This window comes from Dermacentor variabilis, chromosome 10, assembly GCF_050947875.1.
Source record: "Dermacentor variabilis isolate Ectoservices chromosome 10, ASM5094787v1, whole genome shotgun sequence".
In the NCBI taxonomy this organism is placed as follows: Eukaryota; Metazoa; Arthropoda; class Arachnida; order Ixodida; family Ixodidae; genus Dermacentor; species Dermacentor variabilis.
Genome location: NC_134577.1, coordinates 35,353,847 through 35,366,681, shown reverse-complemented (window position 1 = coordinate 35,366,681; position 12,835 = coordinate 35,353,847). Strand labels below are relative to the sequence as shown.

General features: G+C 41.5%; 1 protein-coding gene across 6 annotated transcripts in view; it reads left to right on the top strand.

Annotated features, from left to right (window-relative positions):
- Positions 1–12,835, top strand: part of LOC142560302 (phospholipid-transporting ATPase ABCA1-like) — an 85,759-nt gene that overhangs the window by 47,923 nt on the left and 25,001 nt on the right. For 4 of the 6 annotated variants that reach the window (XM_075672297.1, XM_075672296.1, XM_075672292.1 and 1 more), the window contains 8 exons: positions 85–222; positions 1,366–1,586; positions 2,732–2,831; positions 4,082–4,281; positions 5,051–5,108; positions 5,809–5,949; positions 8,066–8,098; positions 11,839–11,987. In XM_075672297.1, the coding sequence (XP_075528412.1) occupies positions 85–222; positions 1,366–1,586; positions 2,732–2,831; positions 4,082–4,281; positions 5,051–5,108; positions 5,809–5,949; positions 8,066–8,098; positions 11,839–11,987 (1,040 nt within the window). The remainder of the gene's footprint in view (positions 1–84; positions 223–1,365; positions 1,587–2,731; positions 2,832–4,081; positions 4,282–5,050; positions 5,109–5,808; positions 5,950–8,065; positions 8,099–11,838; positions 11,988–12,835) is intronic. The other 2 variants (XM_075672293.1, XM_075672294.1) reach the window with 2 other exon arrangements.

Sequence of the window (12,835 nt, the reverse complement as noted above, 5' to 3'; positions counted from 1 at the left end):
AGTAAATGAGGTCAGAGCCAAAGGAGTCATTGAAGCCTAATGGTTCTTTTTTTCTTTGTTTCCTTACTTTCTGAAAACGTTCAGGTGGTATGCAGCGCAAGCTCTCTGTAGCTATTGCGTTTGTTGGGGGCAGCCGTACGGTAATACTGGATGAGCCGACAGCCGGCGTGGATCCTTACGCACGGCGAGCGATCTGGGATCTCATGCTAAAGTACAAGCAAGGTAGGACACCTTGAATCCTTTGAACATTGTTGGAACATGTTGTTCTGCATACTCAAAAATGTTTTTGTATATTACAATAAAAGAGCGGTGCGGGGTATAACTAAGCTGAACTGTTCAACATGTATTGCATGTCAGTAGTACACATGTGCAAGTTAAAATTAAATGTTTTGTTTCAATCATAACGGGCATACTTATCGGTGTGTGTTCATTGATGTGAGCAGTTAATATTCAAATTTGTTACACCTAATAAATGTATTCAGGAGCTAGTTACATATCAGTACTGATGAATCAATAACAACTGATGAAGTAAAAGTTGGCATTTTATTCTCTCCTTTTGAGCTCTATTGCAGCCTGCTATAGTAGCTTTGGTTTTCATAGTAAACTATATAGAAAAAAGGCACTGGTTGTTTAAACTTACGACATGACGAAGATTTGTTTATTGACTTAAGTAATGCCAAGTCCTGAAATTGCACACTGCAGCACTTTGTGCTCAAAAGGCTTTCCTTATTTGGTCATAAGATCAAGCAATATCTACTAAAGATGCACCTGTGCAGCATTTAACCTTGTCCAATTATTGACTGTGAGCTTCTGATAATACTATTGTTGGCAAGAGTATCATGGTCATTCCTCATCATATAGGTCGTACACATAGAGTTCTCATCTGTCTATATTTTGCACTAGCTGCATTTGCTTATAAGACTAACCTATAAGCAATTCAACCAATCATGTATGCTACCATAGTGCTCAGCCTCTGATATATTGTGACTACATAAGTCTATCCTTCTCTGACCTTCTGTCTGAAAAGTGTTAAAGGAAGCTTCAACTTGCCAGGTTACTCCATAGCTGTAGTGTAGAAAATAGTGTAGTGAAGAGCTCAAAAAGGAGTCACAGCGTTGGGCATATCTTGCATCTAGCTTCTCACATTTGCCTTGTTGGCATTGTTTACAGTCATAAAATGTGTATCCTAAAGCAAAACTTACTTGTGCAGTAACTGTTCAACAACTGATTTTCATTCCTCAGCCAGAGTCCTTGTGAGAACAAGCTCACAAAGTTCAAACAATGTAGCTATTAAAGACTATAGCCAAGTACTATAGTTAAATACCTTTAGTCAAAAGGCTACATTTGGAGGTTGCACACTTTCAGGTCGCACGGTCATCATGACAACGCATCACATGGACGAAGCTGACCTGCTGGGTGACCGGATCGCAGTCATCAACGAGGGTCGCCTACGTTGCTGCGGGTCGTCATTGTTTCTAAAGACTCGATTCGGTAGTGGCTACTACCTGACCCTTGTGCGCCCATCGCAACGTGCCAAGTCACTCAAGAGCAGGCCATCTCCCACAGTGCCTGCTTCCAAAGATGCGGTAAGCAAGCTTTACACCGTCTTTTTCACTTTCGGCCTGCATCAATAAAAAATATTTTTGAATCAGCAGACTTCAGTGATTTTTCAAGCTGTGAACTCTTCTATTATGACAGCAGCAGGTTCTCATAAACAAACCCTGCCGTCTCGTCGTGAAAAACAACAAAGCCAGGCGGGCAAACACGAACACAAGTAGGAACAAACGGCATTTCTGGTGTCCTTTTCGTTTCCACTTGTGTTCTCCGCATTTGAACGCCTGCATTTTAGTAACACGATTCAGAGTCTTTGTGGCCGGCAAACACCAGCACAAATAACTGAGTGTGAATATTGCATGAAAGCACAGTGTTTAGCAAGCCCGGCTTCAAACTGCACATTGACACTGATGTACATTGAAGAGATCACAGTAAGATTAAAATGATGGCAACATTATAACTAAATGTCAGATTGAAACGAAGTTTTGCAGGAATACGGGAAAGGTCGCACATCATCTGGGGGGAAAATTTTCAAGTCTATAGGCCAGTTGGGAAATGTACAACAAATTAGCAGAGCACTGTGGGGCTTGCTAGAACACCTTGCAAAAAGGAGTGTAGTTTGTTAAAGAGCTATTGTTACAGGCAGGGCAACCAAGATCTTCTTCCGAAACATTGCATAGGCACAGACCCTCTGCAAGCTGATAGGAGCATTGCAAATTCCTTTACAAAATTGGAAATATTTAATCAAGCAATTTTATGCTGTACACTTGGCAGGGGCGGTGGAGAAAAATCAACATGAGCAGTGCAGGCTGCAGCAAGGAAGTCGCGGACACATGGCTTGGTGCATCAAAGTGAAATTATTTCTTTTGGTGGGAAAGTGGGACAGCTTTTGCTGGCTCTTGGTCAGTGATTCTTCAAAATCGAGTGATTCCACTAAATTTATTTGAACTGCATTTTGTGAATAAATAATGGCCATTAATACGATATGCCGTGTAGTTCTCTTTATGTACGTATTTATTTGCTTAAATTATGATATTTAAACATTGCTACACATTTAAAATCTGTCACTTTTGAAATGCTCACATATATACTACATATAAAGTACCCCTGCTATTTACACGCTGTTTTGACAGTTCAATTTATTGTACTCATGTTGTTTTGCCTGGTTTTGTTTCAGGTACAGAACCAGACTGATGGAGCGAACAGTGATTCATCACAAAACGTCACCCCATCATCGCTTATATCACCATCATCTGGTAACTCCCACGATGAGTCCAGTATGAACTCCTTTGGGTTTTAATTTCGCTCACCCTTTTTTGGTGCTTTTGAGAACAATGCCATAGTTGACATCAGTTAAACTCAGGTGGTAGCAAAGTGGAGACTATTCTTTTTTAAATATAAAAAAAAATATTATCAGATGGCCAGGTATAATAAGCTTGTTGAACTCTGAAGCTTGTGAAGTTGAAAATTTGCAGATTGTAATGATTGCAACTGTGCTATTGTGACAGCTTTCTGTTGTTATCAAGAAGTAAAGTCATTGGTTTAGGGATGAGTGGGTTGTTACCTATGAAACATTTGAACCAAATGTTGCCATTTGCTGCAACTAGTTTTTTTAAAGTTTCTTATACAAAGAACTCAAACAGAGGCCTTGGTCTTTGGCACTTTGTAATTAGCTGGAAGGCTTCTGGTGTCGTATTGTGGAACACAATGGTCTACACACGATAGGAACAGAGGAAAGAACTCTGCGAGGCTGTGTCCCTCATTTTCAGATTGTTTGCTCATAAAGAACAGTGTGCATCGTGGTTCCCGTTTGTGTCACCATGTCTTGTCGAGGACATTTTTATGTGAAGTTTGCACGTGTATTCCTAGAGAGCCTATTTTCAGAACAGCTTTATCTTTTTTGGGAGTCTGAGCACAACTAGGGAACCACAGACGCAGTGCACACTTAGTTGGGACAATATTGAAACAAAAATTTTGAAATAAAGAAGAAAAGTTTTGAGTTCCTTTTCTCTTTTGATCCCAGAAAAATCTTGGGAGGTTAAAAGGTTAAACCAAGATGAGCTGCGCTCATTTTGACTGTAATCAGTACATGTCATAATGAATAGGATCATATTTACAGGGAACAATGCATAGGATGCGACAACCAAGAGCATATATACACACTGACTTTCAGCTACCTATGTTTATTTGAAGTTCACACTAAACACTTGAACACCAATTATGTTTATTCCAACCACAGACTAACCATAAACTTCCAACTATAATTATTGAAAAAATGTTCATTTAAATAAACAGAAGTTGGGACTCACTGCATTTGTATGCTCTTCACTCAGCCTGACTGTTGGTGCTGTTCCTGGTAAATATGATGCACAAACTACTAGCGCAGATTCGTACATTAATGTGTAGGACTTGTACATGGTACTGACAAGTAGATTGTTAGACGGTTTACTTCTCATGTCTGGTCAAGCAAAGTTAAAAGTTTTTTTTTTATCCTCCTCTCTCTTTCTCGCTCTCTGGACTGTCGCAGCTGAGACACTGGACAAACTAATACGGAGACACATCCCCAAGGCAGAGCTTGCCACGGACATGGGCGCTGATTTGTCATACCGACTTCCAGCTAGCCCAGAAACATACTCATCCTTCGTGTTCCTGTGCAAAGACCTTGACGCCAACCTGACAGAACTTGGCATTACCAGTTATGGAATCTCTGACACCACGCTCGAGGAGGTGCGATGTCCTTTTCTTTGCCTGTAGAATGGAACTGTGGTGCTAGCTTTCTTGTTTTCTTTTTTGCTTTGATATTTTCGAGAAATGTGTGCCTTTCTCATTTACTGGATCTAACAACTTCTATGCCTTTACATTCATATTTTTCTTGTGGTAGAATACATGCTTTTGACAAGGAGCCACAGAAAGAAGCACGCGAAGATTGGAGGTTATATTTTATTTAGATTAGACTTCCTTGAACAGAAACTCTAAACAATTTGGAAATGTTATTGTTTTCCCTAGATTCTGTGCACTTCTGTTAAATCTGAAATTTTGATAAGATTGACAGACTTCCAAGGCATTCCTATGTTCCTTTTAAAGGGAGCAGACTGCATTAGTCATATTATGCCAGTTACGACTTTCCTTAGTTTCAAAACTTCAAGATACTATACAGAATTTATAGAAATAATATGATGCAGTTACATAGCACATAAAATTCAGACGAGGGTCATACTGCATTAAGTGATGGATGGGTTTAATGTATAGTTTAGAAGTAAAAACACTTGTGCGTCCGCTAATGTGAAATGCGTAAGCGACCTGAATATAACTTGTGGCTCATGTGAAGTTCCCTCTGCATGAACACTTTTTAATTTCTTTAAGCTGTCACATGTGACTACACTGTGCAAGAAAAAGTCCTCATAGAATGTGCGTGTGGGTGCATTTGAATGGAATTTATGTGTGCATACCATTTGTGATGCCTGCATTACTCGAATTTTCTTCATCTGAAATAAAGGTTTTCCTACGGGTGACACAAGGTGGTCCGAACATCAGAAGCCAAGCAAACCATGAAGGTATGTCCTTTTTCACTTCAGGCACTGTTTTGTGTAGGTCTATCTGCTGCTCCTGTTTTATGACAACAGGCAACCTATGGCATTAGTTCAGATTATGGTGTAGTCTACCAGTGCTTTAGAAGTTGTCTTTATCTGGGATATCTGGGATCAGTTTTGTTGCATTGAATGCTTCACAGGTAATTCACTCTCACTGGCCAATTAGGTGGACTGGATTGCACCCTCTTGTTATGGGATAATTACCTGGCAGCTCATCTTGACCAGTCTCTGCTTGGAGAACCCTAAAAACCACTGTTACAGTTTTTGGGAGCATCTAGATTGTGTGAGAGGCTCTGCTAGTTGCCACGTGCCTTCTGACATTTTTGTTTTCACAAATATTTTTTTTTCTTTCCTGCTTCCATCACTTCGTCTTTCTGTCATCCTTTTATCCCAGTAAGGTTTAGCCTTACTTACGATAAGGGAAAGCATTATTCTTATCTTGATGTTGGGGACACTGGCAAAAATCACTTTAAGAGGCTTGACAGAGTGTCTTCACCCTTCCCATCATTTCCTTGGCTTACTCAACAAATGACATCAAATGACATTCACCATGACTATGCATTACCTGACTATGACTGTTATCATTTGATGCCATTCAAAATGAAAAATTGATGCTTGTTGTGAGCCCTTCGTGCAGTTAACCGCAGTAGTAACTTCATATCAGGTGATCTCTACAACCCTGGGCCTGAGTCTGTGGATGGACCGCCAAAGACCAGGCTCCAGAAGACCTTGGATGCCTTACGTCTGTGGTGTTTGTCCCTGAGAACTTCAGCAAAGACCATCAGACCAGATCCTGAAGATGCAGGTACGTTCTGTGTGCCTTGTTTTCGTGCTTATTGTAATAATATTTAGCTTTTGTGCAGTTTTTGTGTTTAGTGCTCCAGTGTTAAGTACAGTGACTGCGCTTGTAGGTCTTTAAATGACAACAGCCGTGGATCATGATTACCCTGTGATTTGATGACTGTTTAGATGTGAGATGTAGTTCCACATTCAGAATCGGCAGTGTAAAAGAAAAATTTAGTGAGTTTAGCTAGTTTTTAAGATTAAATAAGTGCTGGCAGTTGGCTTTTAATGCAGCGCTAGCTTGTTATCTTTGTTTTGCAAAGCCTAGTACTTGTTGCAAGTTTTCTTAAACACTCATTTTAGCTTTCCTATCTAAAATGAAAGGCCACAGTTATTCCAGGTTGGCAAAAACTTTGTGCAAACTATATCTTATTTATGTTAATTAATAGTTTGCACATTTTGGACATGAAGGCATTAAATATAGCATGAAGGGTTTTGCATTGTTTCGTGTGCTTGTTTGTAGCTGTAGAGGTCTTGTTGCTTGGTTTGTTTTGGTGGGTTTTTTTTTCTTGTTTACTGTTGTTTATCCTTGTCTTGCCTGAAGGGTGGTGTGCCATGAAGATTCAACCAAGCAGGCCTCACTTGAGCATACTTTTTGCTTAAGAATTCCACGCTTTGAAATAATGTGCTGTTATGGAGACAGTCAGAGAGCTCCCTTGTTACAGTGTCTCTAGGTGCAGCAAAAGACATCGAATAATGAATTTGAAGTAAAAAAAAATTGCATGGGTTTTCTAGCTGAAACTCTTAACAGGCTCTTAATTCAGAGCTTGGCATTATGTCAAGTGAATAAGCCATGAGCACATGAACTCAGTGGGTGCTTGCATGAGCTACCACTACTTGCAAACAATCTGGTAGATTTTTTTCAGACAAAGAAATGTGCCAGTGAGAAAGTAAGTGGGATGCAGCAATTAATTAATCACCAAGTTTGATTACAAGGGGCGTTCATAAAGTTCGTACTTTTGGTACCATAAATTTGGAGCATTCATACACGATAGGCATCAAAATTACCGCATATCCCTCTAGCTTTAGCGAAATGTAAAAACTGTCAGCGATCTGCTTTCTGCGTTCCAAGAGACACAGGTCCAAAGAGATTCGTGCCGAACTGTTGGTGCTGTATGGTGACGGTCACCATACACCGCCACCATGCATTGACCGCCACCAACTTAGCTTGAATTTCTCTTTAGACTTGTTAAATGCAGTAAGCAGATTACTGCTCGGGCTCCAAAAACTGACAGTTCATCTGGTTGGTAGGGATTAATAATTGTAAATGTACAGCACGCACGTGCATAAAGGCAGAAGACACAGATAGCAGCAATGTCATTTGCATCTCCTTGCATTTTTGTGTGTCCTTCATGCTGTACATTTAAAAGTATGTTTTTGTCAAGACTACGACCCTGCCGAGCATCACGCTGCGCATATATATAAATAGCTGTGATGTACAGTGGCAACAGAAACTGATTAGCACAAGTGAGCGGCAATCGAAACAGTGAAATTGTGATATGAGGCACTGCTGCTCACGGCAAGCTACAAGCAAGATTGCCGGGCCATTCTTGCTGCTCACACTCGGGTGTAATTCAGTAGAAGTTGCATCATGCAAGAGCAGTGACTAGCCAGCACGCAAAGGCTAGATGGAGAGATTGTGATACAGTATCAATTCATGATCCTTCAAACACTGTTTTATATAACTGATGGCCTTCCCTGCACTGCAAACGTGAAAGAGCCAGCACTCTCACTACCCTATTTCTGCATAGCAGCACGGCTTATCACAATTTCACTGCCGCAATTGCTGGTCAGTTGTGCAAATCTGTTTTCGCTGACACTGTTTGTTGCAGAAAAGGAGGTCAATGCTTTCCTACTGTCATAAAGACGTGGTTCACACTTGCACCTGCCTGATAGAACAATACAGACATCGATAGTTTTCAAGAATGCTTGGAATAAAGCAGCTTAAGTCTGCTCTAGTGAGGCCTCTCTCTGAAATGGGTGTTGGTTGGTGTGTCGTCGTTGCTGTTGCTTATTGTGCCTTGCTTGCTACGCGCTTGTTTCATGTGTCGCTGGCAAATGTGGTGCCCACCTCGCAGCTGCAAGGCAGCACCTGGCAGCGGAGATGCCTAGTGAGTTTGGCTTTTCGTTTTGTTTCTGTTACTTTACGCCCCCCCCCCCCCATTTTTGCACTCCCGTCTGGTTGGGCCGTTGCATTTTGTCTTGCATGAGGAGACAGCACGCGATTTGACCTTTGCATGTGTGTGTGGCGTCTTGTGGTTTCCAGAGTCGTGGGTTCGATGTAGTGACTGTGAAGGTTAGCGCTTAGTGTGGTGAAAGAGTACCATCTCATTTTTCCACGATTCAAGATTGATGAATGAATGAATTAATTAGTGATAGTAAATGTCCAGATACTGCGGAATCACATGTGAGAAATGCCTTAGTGTAGGCTCTGGATTAACTTTAGCCACCTGGATTTCTCATGGGCATAAATCTAAGTACACTGGTACTTGTGCATTCTTCCCTTGCTGGAACAGAACCTCTGTGGTGATCGGCAGCAGAACAGTTTAGCCACTAAGCCACTGTGTAAATTATGAGCTACTAGACTGTGGTTTCCTTCAATCCTATGTGGCTTATCACTATAACACAAAAGTAGAGGGCAAATGTAGTTACAAAATGCAGGAATGTGCTTAACATGCTTTTCTGCAGAATGCCATTTTTGAATGCTTTCATTGATCACTCTGAATTGTGGGTTGTTCCATGAAACTTTCACAGGGTTAGCTTACTGAGCATGCTTTAAAATTTATTTTCTCCGCATCAACGATTCAATGTTACTCCAAGTATAAGGGTGCTAGCCACGAAAAAAAAAGAAAAGAAAATTCAGCACCCTTAAAGGGCCCCTCACCAGGCCCCATAGCAAATTTTGGTTATACGCTGGAAGTTGTTACGTGTCCTCTAGGGAGCGTTCTGCCGCAAAAATTTTTCAAATCGGCTCATTAATAGCCAAGATAGAAATATTTCAGTGCTGCAAATCCATGATTTTAGAAGGCGAGCTCCACTGCCAAGTGAGACACTCTCTCCACTTGCCCTGTCTATATAGCCTCCGCAAGCGAAATTCCTTCTCTGCATTCTCCAGTACTGGACCTCAAGGATTACATCACGCATATGTCATGGGCCCCGCCTTCATTTTTTTTTCTCCTCGCTTTTTTTGTGGCGCGGCACACTTGCGCTGATGGCTTTGTGCGCGAGCTGTTGTGAGTGTCTCGTATCGCACAGCACACAATTTTGTGCGCTGTGTACAAGGACACCTGACAGAGCATCATCCCGTGTTGGAACACGGTAGAAAATGACATAGTTTTGGTGTCTGTGCGCACAACTGCACAACATGGGAACAAGCAGCCGAAACAGAAGTACATCTCCCTTGCTGCGGCACAAAATAAAACAAAAACACGCAGACATTTGGTTTGTGTGTTTTATTATTTCTCTAAGCTTTAATTTGACCCGCCGTGGTTGCTTAGTGGCTATGGTGTTGGACTGCTAAGCATGATGTCACGGGATCGAATCTTGGCCACAGCCGCTGCATTTCGATGGGGGCGAAATGCAAAGACACCCATGTACATAGGCTTAGGTGCACGTTAAAGAACCTCAGGCAGTGCAAATTTCTGTATTCCCCCACTACTGCATGCCTAATCTTGGTTTCGGCGTGTAAAACCCCACAATTTAATTTTTTTAAAGCTTTAATTTGTGCATTCAAGCAAGATATTACACAAATAACAGATGTGGCCTTGAATAATTGTCGAAGTCACGTGTTACCACGAGCGATGTCACAGTGAAAACGTGTACATAGGCGCACTAGCATGCGTATGTCATCCTCCGGCTTGGAGTGCGACGGCCGTGAGGAGAATGGAAAACAGCGTTCGGTTTGAAATTTCAGGTCTTTCCATGGCGTGTAGCGATGTAATACTTTGCAGACACGATCGTTATCGTGATGTTGATCTGCACTTGTTAGCTCAAAATGGCCAGATCTGGTGAGGGGCCCTTTAAACCATCAAATGACCAAATCCTGAACTTAGACAATTCTGTAAAATGTTCCCTGGTATGCTGGAAGCAGAATTTCATTTCTCTTTCTCAGAGCAAGACTGGACGTACATGATTTATTGAGGCAGAAGAGAGATTTCACGATCTGCACTTTAAGATCCCTTTTTGTAACTATAAAACTATATTTTCTGCAGGGCAGCTTGCCAAGCTAATGATGTAATTGCTAGCTACAGTAAACTCTCAGTTGTACGAACGTTGGTTTATCGAATATTTCAGAATAACGAACTTTTTAAACATCCCCGGCAGTTTTCTTATAGATTCTATGCAAAAATGTTTCACTTAAACGAATTTTGGAACAGTCAATATTTCAGTTTAACGAACTCGCTCAGAGGACCAAGGCTTATTTTTACGATCAGAACCGATGCCCGCCCTCATCAAACCACCGCTCCAGCGGTAATGTAACGTCGCTGGCGCTACAGCGCCCCTGGAGCAAAACGGCGGCACGGAAAACAAACGGCAACGAGTCATGGCCTCTGAGATCACCTGCACAAAACGAGCAAGCATGTAATCTCGGAGGCCATAAACAAAGTAACATCGCTGGTACTTACAACACCACCAGAGCAAAGCGGCGATCTGTCACATCACAAACCACGTGGTGTTTTTTTTTTCTGACCGGCTAGTCGTGGCATTGTCGTCGTCTTTTTCTTTCGAAGAATAGGCGAAGAAGACGAAGAAGAGGCAATGGTCGAGCCAGTTTCAAGCCCTATAACTCTAGCTGAGGTTGTAGGGTACATTGGAAGGTTGACAGACTTCGTGTCTCAACAGCAAGCTGTGCCAGAAGAAGTGTACAAAAACATTGACTCTTTGGACAGTTTTGTTACTTCCTGTGCTTTAAAAGTACAAGTGCAGAAGAAGATTACAGATTTTTTTTCTAAGTGAGAAAGGCAGCATTATAACTGTTATGAACCTTGTACTTGTTGATATGTACAAATTCCATTTCACACATTTCTAACACTATGGATGCCATGTCTTTTGCTCCATAAATTGCACTTCATACTTTTGACTCTGTATGCCATGTCTTATGTTGGTCTAGTGAATATTCAGTTTAGTGAACTTTCAGTTAACTGAACTATTTCCTTCGGTCCCTTGAAGTTCACTCAAGTGAGAGTTAACTGTATGTAGTTAGCGCTTACGTTTACAGTTTGTGTGTACTAGGACACAAGAGATCTAAACGTTGCTCACATGGTGAAACCATGTGCAGCAGACAAGCACCAGTACTTGCAATTCACATTGCTTCTTTATTTGAATAAGTGCGACCATTAGTTCAGCACATGTGCATTGCAGAGAAGAGCACTTGCAAATTTGGAAAAGCCTTTCTTGCCCACAGTTTAATCAGGAGAGCATGTGTAGTCTAAGGCAAGAAAGGAAACTACAATTCACAGCTGACTGACTGCACTTTATGTTCTGTACTTTAGTGTATCCAACTACTGTATTGGTCCTGTAAGGAAGTGATAAGTATCTGCAAATAGACAAATTATTAAAGTGCCTCTGTCTGCCCTGACTTTTCTTATGATAATTTCTACTTGTTGTCAACAGACTTGTGTCATGTAAGCACCGATTTTCACGTCCTCATTGCTTATTTCAGTGCAACTTTCACATAATGAGGGTGACAGGATATCAACTGAAGGCCACAGAAAGGAAGATAACATGATGTATCCTTGCAATAACAAGTTACTTTAATGATTAAGTCACGCTAGTTAGCCAAAAAACAACAGCAACAACTTTGACCACATTCACATGGAATAAATGCTCCTCTGCCCTTGTCTGCTGCCAGATAATGCAAACGCTGACAGCGACCTCCCTGCACCACCTGTCGTCAAGAAAGTAGCCGTGGGACCACTGCTTCATCGGCGTCAACTTGCAGCCATGTACCGTCGTCGCTTCATGCGCAACACCCGGAACTACAAGGGACTCTTCTGTGAGGTGTGGAAGTTTTTTTAGCAGCATCTTAGAACCAAGTGCCATTGGTTTGGCACTTCAAACAAAGTGCTTAAGAGTTATATTGTCGCATTGTAGGTGGGAGGGGCAATGGTGAAGAACCAAATACTGCCATAAATAAGTTTGAGTTGAGAATATAGCTCATTATTGGGCCAACTTGTGGCCAGGAAAGCAACACTCATACCACAGCGAAGGTGGCGAGCACAGTCGTCAGTCATGTAGTCTGTACAACGCCATTTGTGATGCACGTGCACTCTGATCAGTCACGCCTCTTTTGCTGTAGAATTGACAATGTTTGAGAAATTTCAGATACAGTAAGCACATCTCGTGCTGAAAAATTTGATAACAGTGATAACTCAGTGAAAAATGGTCACTAACAAATGCTCATTGGGCACTAAAAACACTTCTTTCTGTTGCAGTAGTAGTGATACTAAAAGTAGTGTTGTTAAAAGAATTTCACAGATCTGTGTATGTCTCGGAGCCCACAGAGTCATATGGTGAATTGCTGTTACACCTCCCTTTCTGTGCAGTCGTGCGTAGTCTTGTACACTAGATAAACTGAAAATGTGTTCAATTAATGCTATCAAATGTGGGAATCTATAAAGGTGCAGAGCTCCAGTGTGCTGCAATATGAAACTTCGATTGCTTTACCAGCTTCCTCTGTATCAGTGTCGAAATATTCTTTTTTTCAATAATGCCTGTATCGACTGCTTGAAGCATGAAAAACTCACTAAAGAACTTCAACGGCAGCAAGAGGCCTGTAATTCAACGTCTTTCCATCCTGTACACTTCTTTGATAAGCTGCGCATTTGGCCAGTCTCAAAGCTGGGAAT